This window comes from Hypanus sabinus, chromosome 9 (assembly GCF_030144855.1).
Source record: "Hypanus sabinus isolate sHypSab1 chromosome 9, sHypSab1.hap1, whole genome shotgun sequence".
Taxonomy (NCBI): Eukaryota; Metazoa; Chordata; class Chondrichthyes; order Myliobatiformes; family Dasyatidae; genus Hypanus; species Hypanus sabinus.
This window is the reverse complement of record NC_082714.1, coordinates 5,242,172-5,255,655: the sequence shown is the minus strand read 5'-3', so window position 1 is coordinate 5,255,655 and position 13,484 is coordinate 5,242,172. Positions and strand designations below refer to the sequence as shown.

Below are 13,484 nucleotides of genomic sequence, written 5' to 3'. Positions count from 1 at the left end.
CACAGAGAGTGGTGAGTGCATGGAATATCCTGTCCGGGGTTGGGGGGGGGGGGAGTGGTAGAGACAGATATATTAGGGATTTTTAATTAATGCTCTCTGAAAGTTATCAATGAACCACTTGGGTTTTTCAAAAATTAATTATTTTGTCTGATTACAAATATCTTGTCTGTAAACATCCCATCTACCATTAGGACTAAATTGAAACTATCTCATTTAATGACTTCTTCTACCATGAGGCAAAGGAGAACAGTCTTGTTGAGTGAGGTACCAAGAAGCTTCAATCATGCCACAACAGAAATGAATGACTCCCTTAAGATGGAAAGGTAACAGATATAAGGACCAAAATGGGAAAAGAGTCAGGAGTGGGATAAGGTGGCTCATGGTGCAAGCAAGTTTGCACAAAAAGAAGGTTGGAAGTCACCTTTGGAGAACTTTCTTCTGTCTGGCTGTAAAAAGGTGGCTATCACCTCTGTTGAAACATCAAGGGGAACACTCTGATCTGTCAAGGTTCCACAGCAGTCTCTCCGAACATCCTGACTATCCCACACGTCTCCATCAGATTTCTAACATAGCTTCCGTGGTTGTTCAAATAGATGATGAGCTCAGTACATTGCAACAGCATTACCAAGATATAAGCCCACACTCCCAAAACGTCTATATATTTAAAGGTTACAGAATCGAAGAGAACAGTTCGTAGATGGTGGGTGTTTTATATATACAAACCCCATTTCCAGAAAAGTTGGGATATTTTCCAAAATGCAAAAAAAACAAAAATCTGTGATATATTAATTCACGTGAACCTTTATTTAACTGACAAAAGTGCAAAGAAAAGATTTTCAATAGTTTTACTGACCAACTTAATTGTATTTTGTAAATATACACAAAGTTAGAATTTGATGGCTGCAACACACTCAACAAAAGTTGGGACAGAGGCACATTTACCATTGTGTTACATCACCTTTCCTTTTAATAACACTTTTTAATCATTTTGGAACTGAGGATACTAATTGTAGTAGATTTGCAATTGGAAATTTTGTCCATTCTTGCTTGATATAAGACTTTAGCTGCTCAACAGTCCGTGGTCTCCGTTGTCTGACTCTCCTCTTCATGATGCACCATACATTTTCAATAGGAGATAGATCTGGACTGGCAGCAGGCCAGTCAAGCTCACGTACTCTGTGTCTACAAAGCCACGTTGTTGTAGCCCATGCAGAATGTGGTCTGGCATTGTCCTGCTGAAATAAGCATGGATGTCCCGGGAAGAGACGTCGCCTTGATGGCAACGTATGTCTCTCTAAAATCCTAATATACACCTCAGAGTCAATGGTACCTTCATATACATGCAACTCACCCATGCCACGGGCACTGATGCAGCCCCATACCATCACAGATGCTGGCTTTTGCACCTTTCACTGATAACAATCAGGGTGGTTGTTTTCATCTTTGGCACAGAGAACTTGATGCCCGTTTTTTCCGAAAACTATGTGGACTCATCTGACCACAGCACATGGTTCCACAGTCTTTCGGTCCATCTGAGATGAGCTTGGGCCCAGAGAACTCGCTGGCGTTTCTGCATAGAGTTGATGTATGGCTTCCTCCTTGCATAATACAGTTTCAAGTTGCATTTCTGGATGCAGTGACAGACTGTTAAGTGACAATGGTTTTCCGAAGTACTCCTGAGCCCAGGTGGCTATAATTATCACAGTAGCATGACGGTTTCTTAGGCAGTGCTGCCTGAGGGCTCAAAGATCACGCACATTCGACAGTGTTTTCCGACCTTGCCCTTTATGCACTGAGATGTCTCTGAATTCTCTGAATCTTTCCACAATATTATGTACTGTAGAGGTTGAAAGACCTAAATTCTCTGCAATCTTGTGTTGGGAAATGTTCCTTTTGAACTGACTAACAATTCTCTCACGAATTTTGGCACAAAGGGGTGAGCCACGACCCATCCTTGCTTGCAAAGACTGAGCCTTTGATGGACGCTACTTTTATACCCAGTCATGATACCTCACCTGCTACCAATGTCTTCCAAACCGGTGTAACTTAAATATTCTGTGCACTTTTCAATCTTATTTTAACTCTGTCCCAACTTTTGTTGAGTGTGTTGCAGCCATCAAATTCTAAATTTGTGTATATTTACAAAATACAATTAAGTTGGTCAGTAAAACTATTGAAAATCTTTTCTTTGTACTTTTGTCAGTTAAATAAGGGTTCACGTGAATTAACATATCACAGATTTTTGTTTTTATTGCATTTTGGAAAATACCCCAACTTTTCTGGAAATGGGGTTTGTAGATTAATAGATATCCTGGAGTAGTTTGAGGCAGTAATCCATTTGAGGGTTTAGTGAATTTATATATATCGAACAAGAACCATCTGGTTGTGAATTACAGCCTGGTTTAATTGGCTTCAATTGAAGGAAAATTTGGCACGCTCTAAAACGGTTTACTGAAACACCATAAGTATATCCCGCGCTGCAAATGGAGACCAGCACTCCATGGATTCCCCTTGCCTCATCGAGTCCCTGATCCAACTTAAATACCACATATGAGATTTTATTTCCCCATTATTTTTCTCTCCTTTTTCATTATAATTTTAGTGTTATCCCAGGAAACAACACAGACCAAATGTCTAGAAGGCTTTGTGCCAGACTTCAGGTAGTCTGCTCAGGGCAGTAAAGGACTTTGCAGGGGTGGTACATAGGAGCACTAATGACATTGACAGGACAAGAAAGAAATTCTGTGTAGTCAAGCACAGGCAGGCCTCCAATCTTTGGCCTTGGACTCTCAGACTTACAGACATCAACCTCCAGTCCTTAGTCTGGACTCACAGACATCGGGCATTACCTTTGTAACCTGTCATACCTTTGTGAGGAGCTGGCAGCTAAATTAAGAAGCAGAACAGAAAAGGGTATAATAGCTATTTGGGGTGGCATGGTAACATAGCAGTTAGCATAACACTATTACATCATTAGCGACCTGTGTTCAATTTCTACTCCTGTCTATAAGGAGTTTGTACATTCTCCCCATGATCATGTAGTTTTTTTCTAAGTGCTCTGGTTTCCTCCCACATTCCAAAAATGTAAGGGTTAGTAGGTTAATTAGCCACATGGGTCTAACTACGCAGGCAGGCCCTTTGGTCTGGGAGGGCCTGTTACCATACTGTGTCTCTAAATAAAACAAAATAAGTTGAATTATCAGCTCAGCTACTTGAAAATGAGTACAGGGCAAAGAAGATTAAGCCAATGTATGCACAGCTCACAGTCAGATGTGCTCAGGTTTGTGGGGCACTGGTGTCATCAGTGGGGAAAGTGGGGACGGTCTACACCTGAACTTTGCTGGCACTGGCGTTCTTGCCATTTGCATGACTAAGGCAGTAGATATTAATTCACCATAGGGACAAAGGGTTAACACTGGGAAAATTTGGTTGATCAAAGAGTAGATATAAGGGTTAGGAGAAAGGCATTATTAATATGGGAATGGTAAGCAAACTATGATATGGGGTATGAATGTAAGAGTAAATCAACAAATGAGGTTACAGATAACAAAGTTAATAATGATACAGATTCCAAAGATAATGTCCAAAGTTTGCATGTACGTGTTGCTGTGTTTGATACTGAGGAAGAGTGCAGAGCGCACACCAGGAGGTTAACATGCAGGATACTCAATTTAACTTTATACAATAGTGAACTCCTCCCATGTGGGAGCGGCTAACTGTGTGGCATAGGAATAACACTATTAACTACCACATCTCCCCTTCTTGTGAAAAAAAGAAAAACTAGGTATGTACTTCTTTCCATGGAATTGTATTGAAATTATAGTCACTGAAATTGAGCAATTCTGTTGACTACCCATAGCACATAACTTATGCTCCTCACATAAACATAAAAAGTAATTATGTATAAACTCTCCTTGGGTTTCATTGAAAGTGGTGGAGTTTGTCATCCAGATATCAGTAAAAATTAACATCTGTACCTGGCTGGACATCATATACACCAGGAAAGCACTAGATGCTTTTCCATTTAAAAAATTCCTGATTTATAACTGTCTTTCTCTTTGTTTTTAACGGTCCCTCTCTCTCTTTGTTTTCTTCCTTTTTTTCATCAATTCCTTTTTTAAGAACAGTCTCATTTGTGAAATGTTTTCAACATTAGAGCTCTTTTTAAAAAAAATACTAAATCTAATGGAGGCCAGGGTAGACTACCCGAACACTCTGGTAAAGTGGAATTATTATTCTACCTCTTCAGTCACTTGCCCTAAGGTATTAGGCTATGGGGTATATCTCTATAAATGATCCAATCTGGTAGAGGTTCCTGGAAGTGTTGAAGCTGATGGAGATTTTTGAACAGGTGTGTCCGCTTCAGGTAAGTGGTCCTAGTCATAACGATCAGGCCACTCTATTTCTTCCTCTACCTTTCGTGCATTTTGAATGTGCGTGAGTACACACCTGTTCTGCCTATCTCACCTCGTGATGTTTTGGTCACAAATAATCATGGTGCATGCTGCCAGAATATTGTTCCTTTGGTGGACTGGTCTGAAACCCAAACAGCTTCTCCACTCCTGAGTAGAAACAAAGATTTTACTCTGTATCTTAGTATCATGAGTGCTCTTGGTTTTCTTATGCTGTGTTGTTTCAAAATTGCTAACTTTGTCTAAGTCCAGTAAGTGAAGCTAGAGAATGGAAGGAACAACAAGCAGGCTTGTTCTCAGTCTCTGGCCCATTGACAGTTCTGATGGACTGCTGCCATTTGTAAGAGGTGTGGAGCAATAAGCTTGCAGTGCTTTGTTGGGTCCTTCACCTTCAATAGAAGACTGTTAACAGTTTGTACTTCTCTTTCTGCTTCTCTATTTGCCTATCGGTAGTGTGGACTGTGGGTCTGGTGTTTGAAATCATTGTCCCTAGCAAAGGCTTTGAATTCTGAGCAATTGAATTGTGGATTGTTGTCTGATACAAGTGTCTCTGGTGTTCCATGGTGAATGAGTACAGCTTTCAGGTGCTGTATAACTGCTGTTGAGAATGTAGAGGACAGCTTGGAACTTCAACGTTTTGTGAGTAGTAATCCACAGTGAGAAGACATTTGTCTCTTTTCAGCTCAAAAGTGTCTGACCTGCAATTTGCCATGTGCGTGACAGAGAGGTTCAGCATGATCTTTGTGCAGTTTTCTGCTTGCTTCACATTGCTTTATGTAATTTCCTAGCTAAGTGCTCAGACCAGGCCACCGCATGACTTGCCTTGCTCTTGGGCAACATTTTTCAATCCCTTGATGTCCTTGGTGGATTTGATTTTGCCATGTATAAAAGCAGGAATGATGAACCTGGAGCCCTTGAACACCAAACCATCAAGAATGGTGAATGTGCCTCTTTCAAGCCGGTAAAATCTGAGTTTGTGAGCTCCTCTTGGAACAGCTGGCCATTCATGCTCATAGTAATGCATGACCTTGCTGCAGATTTGGACTTATTTTCAACTCAGCTCGAACTTTGTCTAGTTTACTCTGTGGTGCAGAAAAGCATTTATGTCCCTGAGCTAAGTAGATGCTTTTATTTTCCATGAGGGTGGAATCAGCATCTGTCCATTCACTTTTGCATGGTATCCTAGACAATGTCTGGTGTAGCGAAGGATTTGCCAGGGACATGTTCAAAGTCATAACAGTATTGCAAAAGCTCATTCTGAATCTTTGCAGATGTGGAGGTAAGTCATCCAAGAGTTTTGAACTGAGCAGACAGATCAACGGCTTGTGGTCTGTTTCAAAGTGGGAATTTAGTAGCAGCTGAAGCATTCACGAGCCCACATGAGAGCTAGTGTCTCCTTCTCAATTTGTGGATAACGCTATTCAGTAGGAGTCAGTGCTCTTGATGCATATGCCACCAGTTTCCAAACACTACTACAGTATTGCATGAGCACTCACCCTAGGCCAAAGGAGGAGGCATCTGCTGACACCTTGGTTGCTTTGTTCAGATCAAAGAATGCCAATGTTGGTATGCTCTGCTTTAAGTGATGAGAATGACTTCTCCTGTGGTGCATCCCAGGTCCAAATGTTTCTCTGAGAGAGGAGGTCACATTGTGGCTTTGTTTTCTCTGCCAAGTCTGAAATGAACTTCCCCAACTGGTTTACCATGCCAAAGAAATTACAGATCTCTGATACATTCAAGATTGTTTCATGTTCTGAACTCCTGCCAGTTTGTCTGAATCTGGTTGCACTCCCTCTGAGGATAGTTGATGGCCTAAGAACTTCACCTCCAACTTGGTTAATTCACGTTTCATGTTGTTCAGGGTATTCCAGCCTGTTTCAGTTTCTCCAAGGCAGCTTCCACTCTTTCATTATGTTCCTCACTTGAGCCTCCGAAGATGAGTCTATCAGCCATGTGGCTGACTTCTCCTTTCAGTCCCTCCAAAATTTGGTTCATCCTTATCTGAAAGTGTTCAGGGCAGATCAGATGTCAAAAGAGAGCCTCTTGAGGCATAGCGTCCATATGGTGTGATATAGGTTGTGAGCTTCTCTGATTCAGGAGCTAAACAGATCTGTCAGAACCATCTAGTTTGGTGAAGGACTTTGCTCCACCCAGCATACCCAATGTGTGTTCAACTTTAGGCAGAATAAGCTTCACTCATCTCACTGTATTGTTCAACACATATGCTCAACTGTGTTATCTGGCTTGGGAATAGGAACAATGCCAGCACACTAGTCAGTAGATCCATTCTCTCTAGTTATGATGTCAAGTGCCTCTATTCTCTCAAGTTCAGCTTTGACTTTATTCATCAATGGGACTGATATATGCCCTGGTGAAATTGGAGAGTAGAGCGTCACTCCTGGCCTCAGTTGGATAAGGGTACTTTCTTTTAGTAACCCCAGGCCTGTGAACAGCTCCAGCAACTTCTGCCACTGAACATTGTTTAGCAGATCCAACCTTACAATGAGGTTCAGCTTCTCAAAGGCATGTCGTCTCAGTAGTGGCAAGAAGAAGATAGACATCCTCTTTTAACTGTTTGTCATTTTTTATTAATGGAAGTAATAAACATTCCTTTCACACTGAGCTTATGTATCCCAGGCACCAAGTGCACTTTCTTTGTCGGGCTTAGCGTAATGCCTGGTTTCTTCACCAGTTTTGTGGGATATCTGTGACACCTGTCCCAGTGTCAATTTTGAACATCATTGTCTCATTTGGCAACAGAAACATAGTACACTAGCTTTATCTATTTGAATCTAGAGCTCCAAGGAAAGCTCCCTCTTCATCTGAATCATGATCTCCTTTGACCTCCTGAAGAACTGTTTTTTTGAGTGACACTGGCTTTTATAATGATCAACTCTATTGCACCGGTGGCTTTTCCCTTCTTTTGCTGGACAGAGCACTTTGATGTTGAATGGGGACTTGCCATATCTTCTGTAGTTGGACATTTTACCTGCTCATTGTTTTGTTTGTCTTTTGTTTGAGCTGAGCTCTACTGTCTCCTCATTCTGTAGTCTCTCCGAGTGCACCTTGTTTCCTCATATATCACATTTCACTTTCCTGTGAAATATTCTTTGAATTTGTCCTACATTGTTTTGTACCCCATTTCCTGAATATGTCAGTCCTAATCCACCCATGATGTCATCTGCTTTGTGTCCTATGCAGTGTAACAGTGTGCTTACTTGATACTTTACTGAAGCTTGAGTGAGATTACTTGCAACCCTAAATCTCTCAAAGCATCTAAGCCATCATTGAAAGTCCCCTGGTTTAGAGAAATCAAATGTCTCAGGTGGGGGGGGGGGGAGGGGGAGGTTTATTAGGTAGGTAGATGTAGGCACTGTAGCTATTTGCTCCATTTTCCTGTTTGTCTGTCTATTTATTAATTTATTTATTTGGACTACAGAAATCTTCTTTTCTCTCTGACTTCTGAGTTTAACTGACTTCACTGTTGTGCCTGCGTGTCTCTTCACTTCCCCAGGCTAGCAGCTCACAGATTATTACATTTTTGGGTGCAGCCTGAAGGGTTGCCTAGCAACTCTGGCCAGTTCTTAGCTCAGTTAGCAAACTAGCATAGGTAGTTTAGTTTGATAAGTCTTTGGATATTTTTCATAGATATATACAAATAAAACAATCAAACTGTAAATTCTTTCTTGTTGGGGGTCTCTCTTGGTCTGTGGCATGAATTCATCAACAATCAACTATTTCTGATATCATGTGTTCAATATTGAGGAAGAGTTCAGAGCACATACTAGGAGGCCAGAATGCAGGATACTCACCTCAACTTTACAGAAACTCTGCTTGTACAATATGTGAACACCTCCCATGTGGGTGTGGCTAACTGGAGTAACAGAATTAACTCCACAACATTGTGTGTGTGTGTGTGTGTGTGTGTGTGTGTGTGTGTGTGTGTGCGTATGTGAGAGAGAGAGAGTGTGGGGGGGGGAGGGAGGGGCATGGTTTTGTTGTGCTCTTGTTGGGTAAAGCCCTCCTCACCATTGAACACATCTATAAAGAGTGCTGTCGTAGGAAAGCAGCATCCATCCTCAAGAACGCCCCACCACCCAGGCCATGTTCTCTTCTCGCTGCTGAAATCAGGAAGGAGGTATAGGAACCTCAGGACCCACACTACCAGGTTCAGGAACAGTTATTACCCGTCAACCATCAGGCTTCTGAACCAGAAATGTTAGCATCACTCAGCCTCACTCACCCTAACACTGAATGTTCCCACAACCCATGGATTCCCTTTCTCAATATTTATTGTTTATTTATTTATTATTATTAAATTTTAAATTTTTTTGTACTTGCTCAGTTGTCTTTTGAACACTGGTTATTTAACTTTTTTGTATGTGTAGTTTTTCATTGATTCCATTGTGTTTCTTTGTATTTATTGTGAATGCCCACAAGGGAATTAATCTCAGGGTTGTAATGTACTTTGAACTTTGTTGTTGCTTGTGCTGTTACACTGGACATTGTGGGCATGCTATGCAGGCACTGGAATGTGTGGCATCACTTGTGGGCTGCCCTCAGCACATCGTTGGATTGTGATGGCTGTAAATGCAAATGAAGCATTTCACTGCATGTTTCAACGTACATGTGATAAATAAATCTGAATCTGAAGGGTAAAAATTAAAGCATCTAAAGCAGAGAACATTCTAAACAAATCAAATGAATCAAGAGCACAAATGAAAATAAATGTAATCTGATGGCCTCCACAGAGACTTGAGTGCAGGATGCCATTGTTTGTAACCTGAATATTTAGGGGTAGATAATTGGAAGCTAGGGAAAAGTGGAAGAGTGGCTCTATTTAATGTCACGGTCATGGGCTCAATCAGTGACTTTTTGGAATCCAGGATGCAGAAGCAGTTTGGGTGGAGATTAGAAATAATAAAGGCAAGTCAATGTTGTGGGTGAATCTTCAGCACAATCAGTCTATGTCAACAATGGGTACCACCAAGCTAGTCCAAATTTCTTGTGTTTGGCCCATATCCCTCTGGCCCCTCTCCTCCATGTGAGTACAGTTTGTCTCCACCAGTTCCTCTGGCAGCTCATTCTATATAATCCCCACCCTCTGCATAAAAATAAATGCCCCTCAGGTCCATTTTAAATCTATGCCCCTTTCTTACGTGGTAGGATGGAGTATAGAGGAAGAAATAATTGGATAACAGAAATTGTCAGAACACCATCCATGTGAAACAACATCTGTGAAAGGAGAATTTTATTTGATGAGGACCTTTGCCCTGAAACATAAATTCTGATTCCCTTTCCACAGAAGCTGCCTGATTTGCTCAATGCTTTCAGCATTTTCTGTTTTTATTTCATATTTTCAGTACCAGCAGTTTATGGAGTCCTTTTTGGGATAAGAAGTGCTACTCAAGTAACATCATGAAGGATCCCATCTATCCTGCTAATGGACTGTTTGCCCTACTCCAATTTAGGAGGAAGTAATGTAGTATCCACACCAGGACCACCAGACTCAGTTATTTTCCCCAAGTAATAAGGCTGATCAACACCCTCATCCACTAACCCACCCCTCCATACCCCCATCTGCCATTACTGTAGCATTTCCTCTCAGAGTCATCTTATTTACGAACACTCTTGTGCCTAGCATCTCCTTATGGACATACAGCACAATCAATCTATGATATAAGCTATCTTATGTACTTGTATTTATTGTGCCAGCACCCAGGGCATGCCCTTTTCTCACAGTTACCATCAGGTAGGAGGTACAGAAGCCTGAAAGCACACACTCAGTGATTCAGGTACAGCTTCTTCTCCTCTGCCATCTGATTCCTAATGGACATTGAACCCTTGAACACTACCTCACTTTTAAAATATATATTATTTCTGTTTTTTGCACAATTTTTAATCTATTCAATATACATATACTGTTATTTATTTATTTATTATTTTTTCTTCTGTATTATGTATTGCATTGAACTGCTGCTGCTAAGTTTACAAATTTCACAACACATACCAGTGATAATGAACTTGATTCTGACTCTGTTTTTATTATTGTGTTATTTAGCTTATGTGTTTTTTTTTGGTGCTGCATCAGATCTGGAGTAACAATTATTTCATTCTCCTTTACCCTTATGTACTGGAAATGACATTAAATAATCTTGAATCATGAATCTTGAACAACTACTGTATGTCTTGGCTTGGAATTTGTAATGCTTTGTAACAGAATGAAATTAACAGCTTGTTATCAGAAGTATCCTTCTGTTGCCATCCAAAAGGATTCAGATGTTTAAGGAAGGCGCAATCACATTCTGGCCTCCACCTACCAAGAATCCATGGCAATTTTGATTCAAGATTAATTCATGAGTTTTCTCTACAGCTCCAATTAATTTTTATGAAATCAATGACAGCAAATAGGATATAATGTGGGAAGTGACAAATTATCCATTTTGGTAGGAAGAAAGGGAAAGTAGAATAATTTTAAATTGTGAGATACTAGTATATAGCAAGAAATGATCATCTTTGCACTCAGATAACAGTACATTACTCTTTGGGAAAAACAGTCAATTAGGGAGGCAAGCAGGTTGGAGCATAAAATTAAGGAAATCCTGTGTGAATATAAGAACACTGATGTCATCATATCTAGTATACTCTGGTGTGATTTCAAGGATGGACATAATCACCTTGAAAGGTTCTTGAGGGTAAAGGAATGAGCTTTCACTCTGTTCTTGTGAGTGTTGATGAATTGATGATTGGTGGCTGATGGTCCATAGACTATACTTTTGAACAACTATGTGCTCTGGTGTTTGAAGTAGATTACAGTGTCATCATCTTCACTGTTGGGTGTAACTATAGCATGGCAGATTGTTACATTTCAAAAGGTGGCCAGAGAGTTCATGGTAGAAAAGTTGACTGATAAAGATCACTAAGGTAGCTGATGTTTGAGGTCTGCATGCAGATGGAGACTGCATGCTGATTAATGTTCTTTGTGAATGTCTTCACACTCCAACCCTTCCTTAATATGAAGACTAAATTTGGTTTTGACTTCCCAAGTACAATGTGACAGGAGGTCTCTATATATAAATCCACTCCTCGCCCTCCCATACACAACAAAATTCTGTGACCATTGTAATACTACATCACACATATACTCACATGGGGATATCTTCATTCATTTCCTGCAACTGGATGTTTGTTATAAGCCTTTCCCTACCAAAACATCAGGCTAAAGTGGCCAGTGATATTTTAAAAAGCGTCCCATTCTCTCAGAATTCATCTAGTGCAAACCAAATAATGCCATTCATCCAAGCTGTCCACCCCATTAAGAAGGGACAGGGATAGAAAAAATTCCAGTTAAGAACTGGGATCTTTGACCTATCAGTTGGGTACAACACAGATAAGGTTCACTCAATGAAGTAACATTTCTGTTGAGAAATGATTCTCTGCTGCCCAAATGTCAGTTGGTCCCCACAGAATATGCAAACACTTTAACATAGGTTTCCTTCAAAACTATGATATGTTTAATAAGAATGGTATGCTATTGGAAGGGGGAGAACATCACAGAGAAAGTTACCTGATGTCCCACATAGGAGTTTATTTCTTACACTATCACTAGTCAGTTGCTAGTATCAAGGACCAGAGAGCTATTTTTCCATCTTAGTCCAAATAAAATGCTTCTTTTGGCATCAATCTTGAGGTCATCTCTGTGTTATTCATCAGTACTTGGAACAAATGAACCACAGAGCCAACTCTCCACACCTAATTTGGAATATTTGATAAATATTTACAAAAATATTCCCACGATTTTAATTGTCCTGACTAGTCATCTAGACTATGACATTCCATAAAACCATAGGAACAGAATTAAGCCATTTGGCTCATCAAGCCTGCTCCACCATGGCTAATTTATTATCCCTCCTAACCCCATTCTTCTGCCTTATCCCCATAATCTTTGAAGCTCTGAACCTTTCACCTTCCACTTTAAATACAGTGGATCCCAGTAAATGGGACACAATGGGGACCAGTACATTTTGCCCCATTTAAGTGACTACCCCAATTAGCTGAAGTTTCATGGAAATAATTAAAAAAGTATAAAAAAAGACAAATGGTAACAAATTATGTATTTAAGTGAAATACTGAACAAATTTGAACACTATCAATACTACTACAGTACTATAAAACTGGGTATTAGTTCCTAATAGCTATCGATGGAGGAATTTATCCTGTGTGAGCTACAGTATTGTTTTGATTGAAGCAAATGAACAAATCAGGGCAGGCACCCAGTGCAGATATGGACTGCCTTCATATAGTTCCTTTAATGATAGCATCCCCCAAATCTTCACTTTCACTGTAACATTCAAGATAACTGCCACTACCTTCAAATACCTCATAGTTCCTAACTTGTTGAAGTAGTGAAATCATTTCAGTTTTAATCCCAACCATTTCTGGCATCTCCAAGCCTAAATGCTTGAAACGACAGTGAGCAAAAGACTTCTGAATTGTCTCACTGTGTATTTCTAGACAACTAGCATAACAAAAATCACTGCTTTTTAAACACAGACACATGCAACTAATGCTATTAACTGTTTACTCTAAGCATGGTGTAGTGTCTAACATTCACACAAATGCATGCAACTGATGCTAGTTAGAAACTATTCGTCAATAGTTCCTGGCCCAATGAAGTGGCAAATACAGTCCCAAATAAACAAAGGAATTCTGACTATTTTCTGGATTAGTTTTTCCTTCTTTAAGCATTGTCCCAAATAAGTGGCTGCCCCGATTATCAGATGGTGCAGTTAACTGGAATCCACTCTATACCCAATTACTTGACCTCCATAGTTGTCTGTGACAATGAATTCCACAGTTTCACCATCTTCTGTGACTTAATATGAGGGGTTTCTTATTAATTAATGATCTTATTTTTTGCTACTAATTTGTTAATTATATTGCAGGAAAACCACAAAAGAATTTGGATCAGTAAGGGATGCACACATTTGCACATAACCCTTTGCGGTTTCTGCAGAATAAGTGATTTCCCCTTTAATGAAGTCAAGTCTACACTGTTTGATCTCCCTACAA

General features: G+C 40.1%; 1 protein-coding gene across 1 annotated transcript in view; it reads left to right on the top strand.

The window, feature by feature from the left end:
- The first annotated feature begins 4,333 nt into the window (after positions 1-4,333).
- The window catches only part of srl (sarcalumenin), a 52,293-nt gene continuing 43,142 nt past the window's right edge, over positions 4,334-13,484 (top strand). Inside the window, exons 1-2 of the mRNA XM_059978803.1 lie at positions 4,334-4,366; positions 5,201-5,373. Of these exons, the coding sequence (XP_059834786.1) occupies positions 4,334-4,366; positions 5,201-5,373 (206 nt within the window). The remainder of the gene's footprint in view (positions 4,367-5,200; positions 5,374-13,484) is intronic.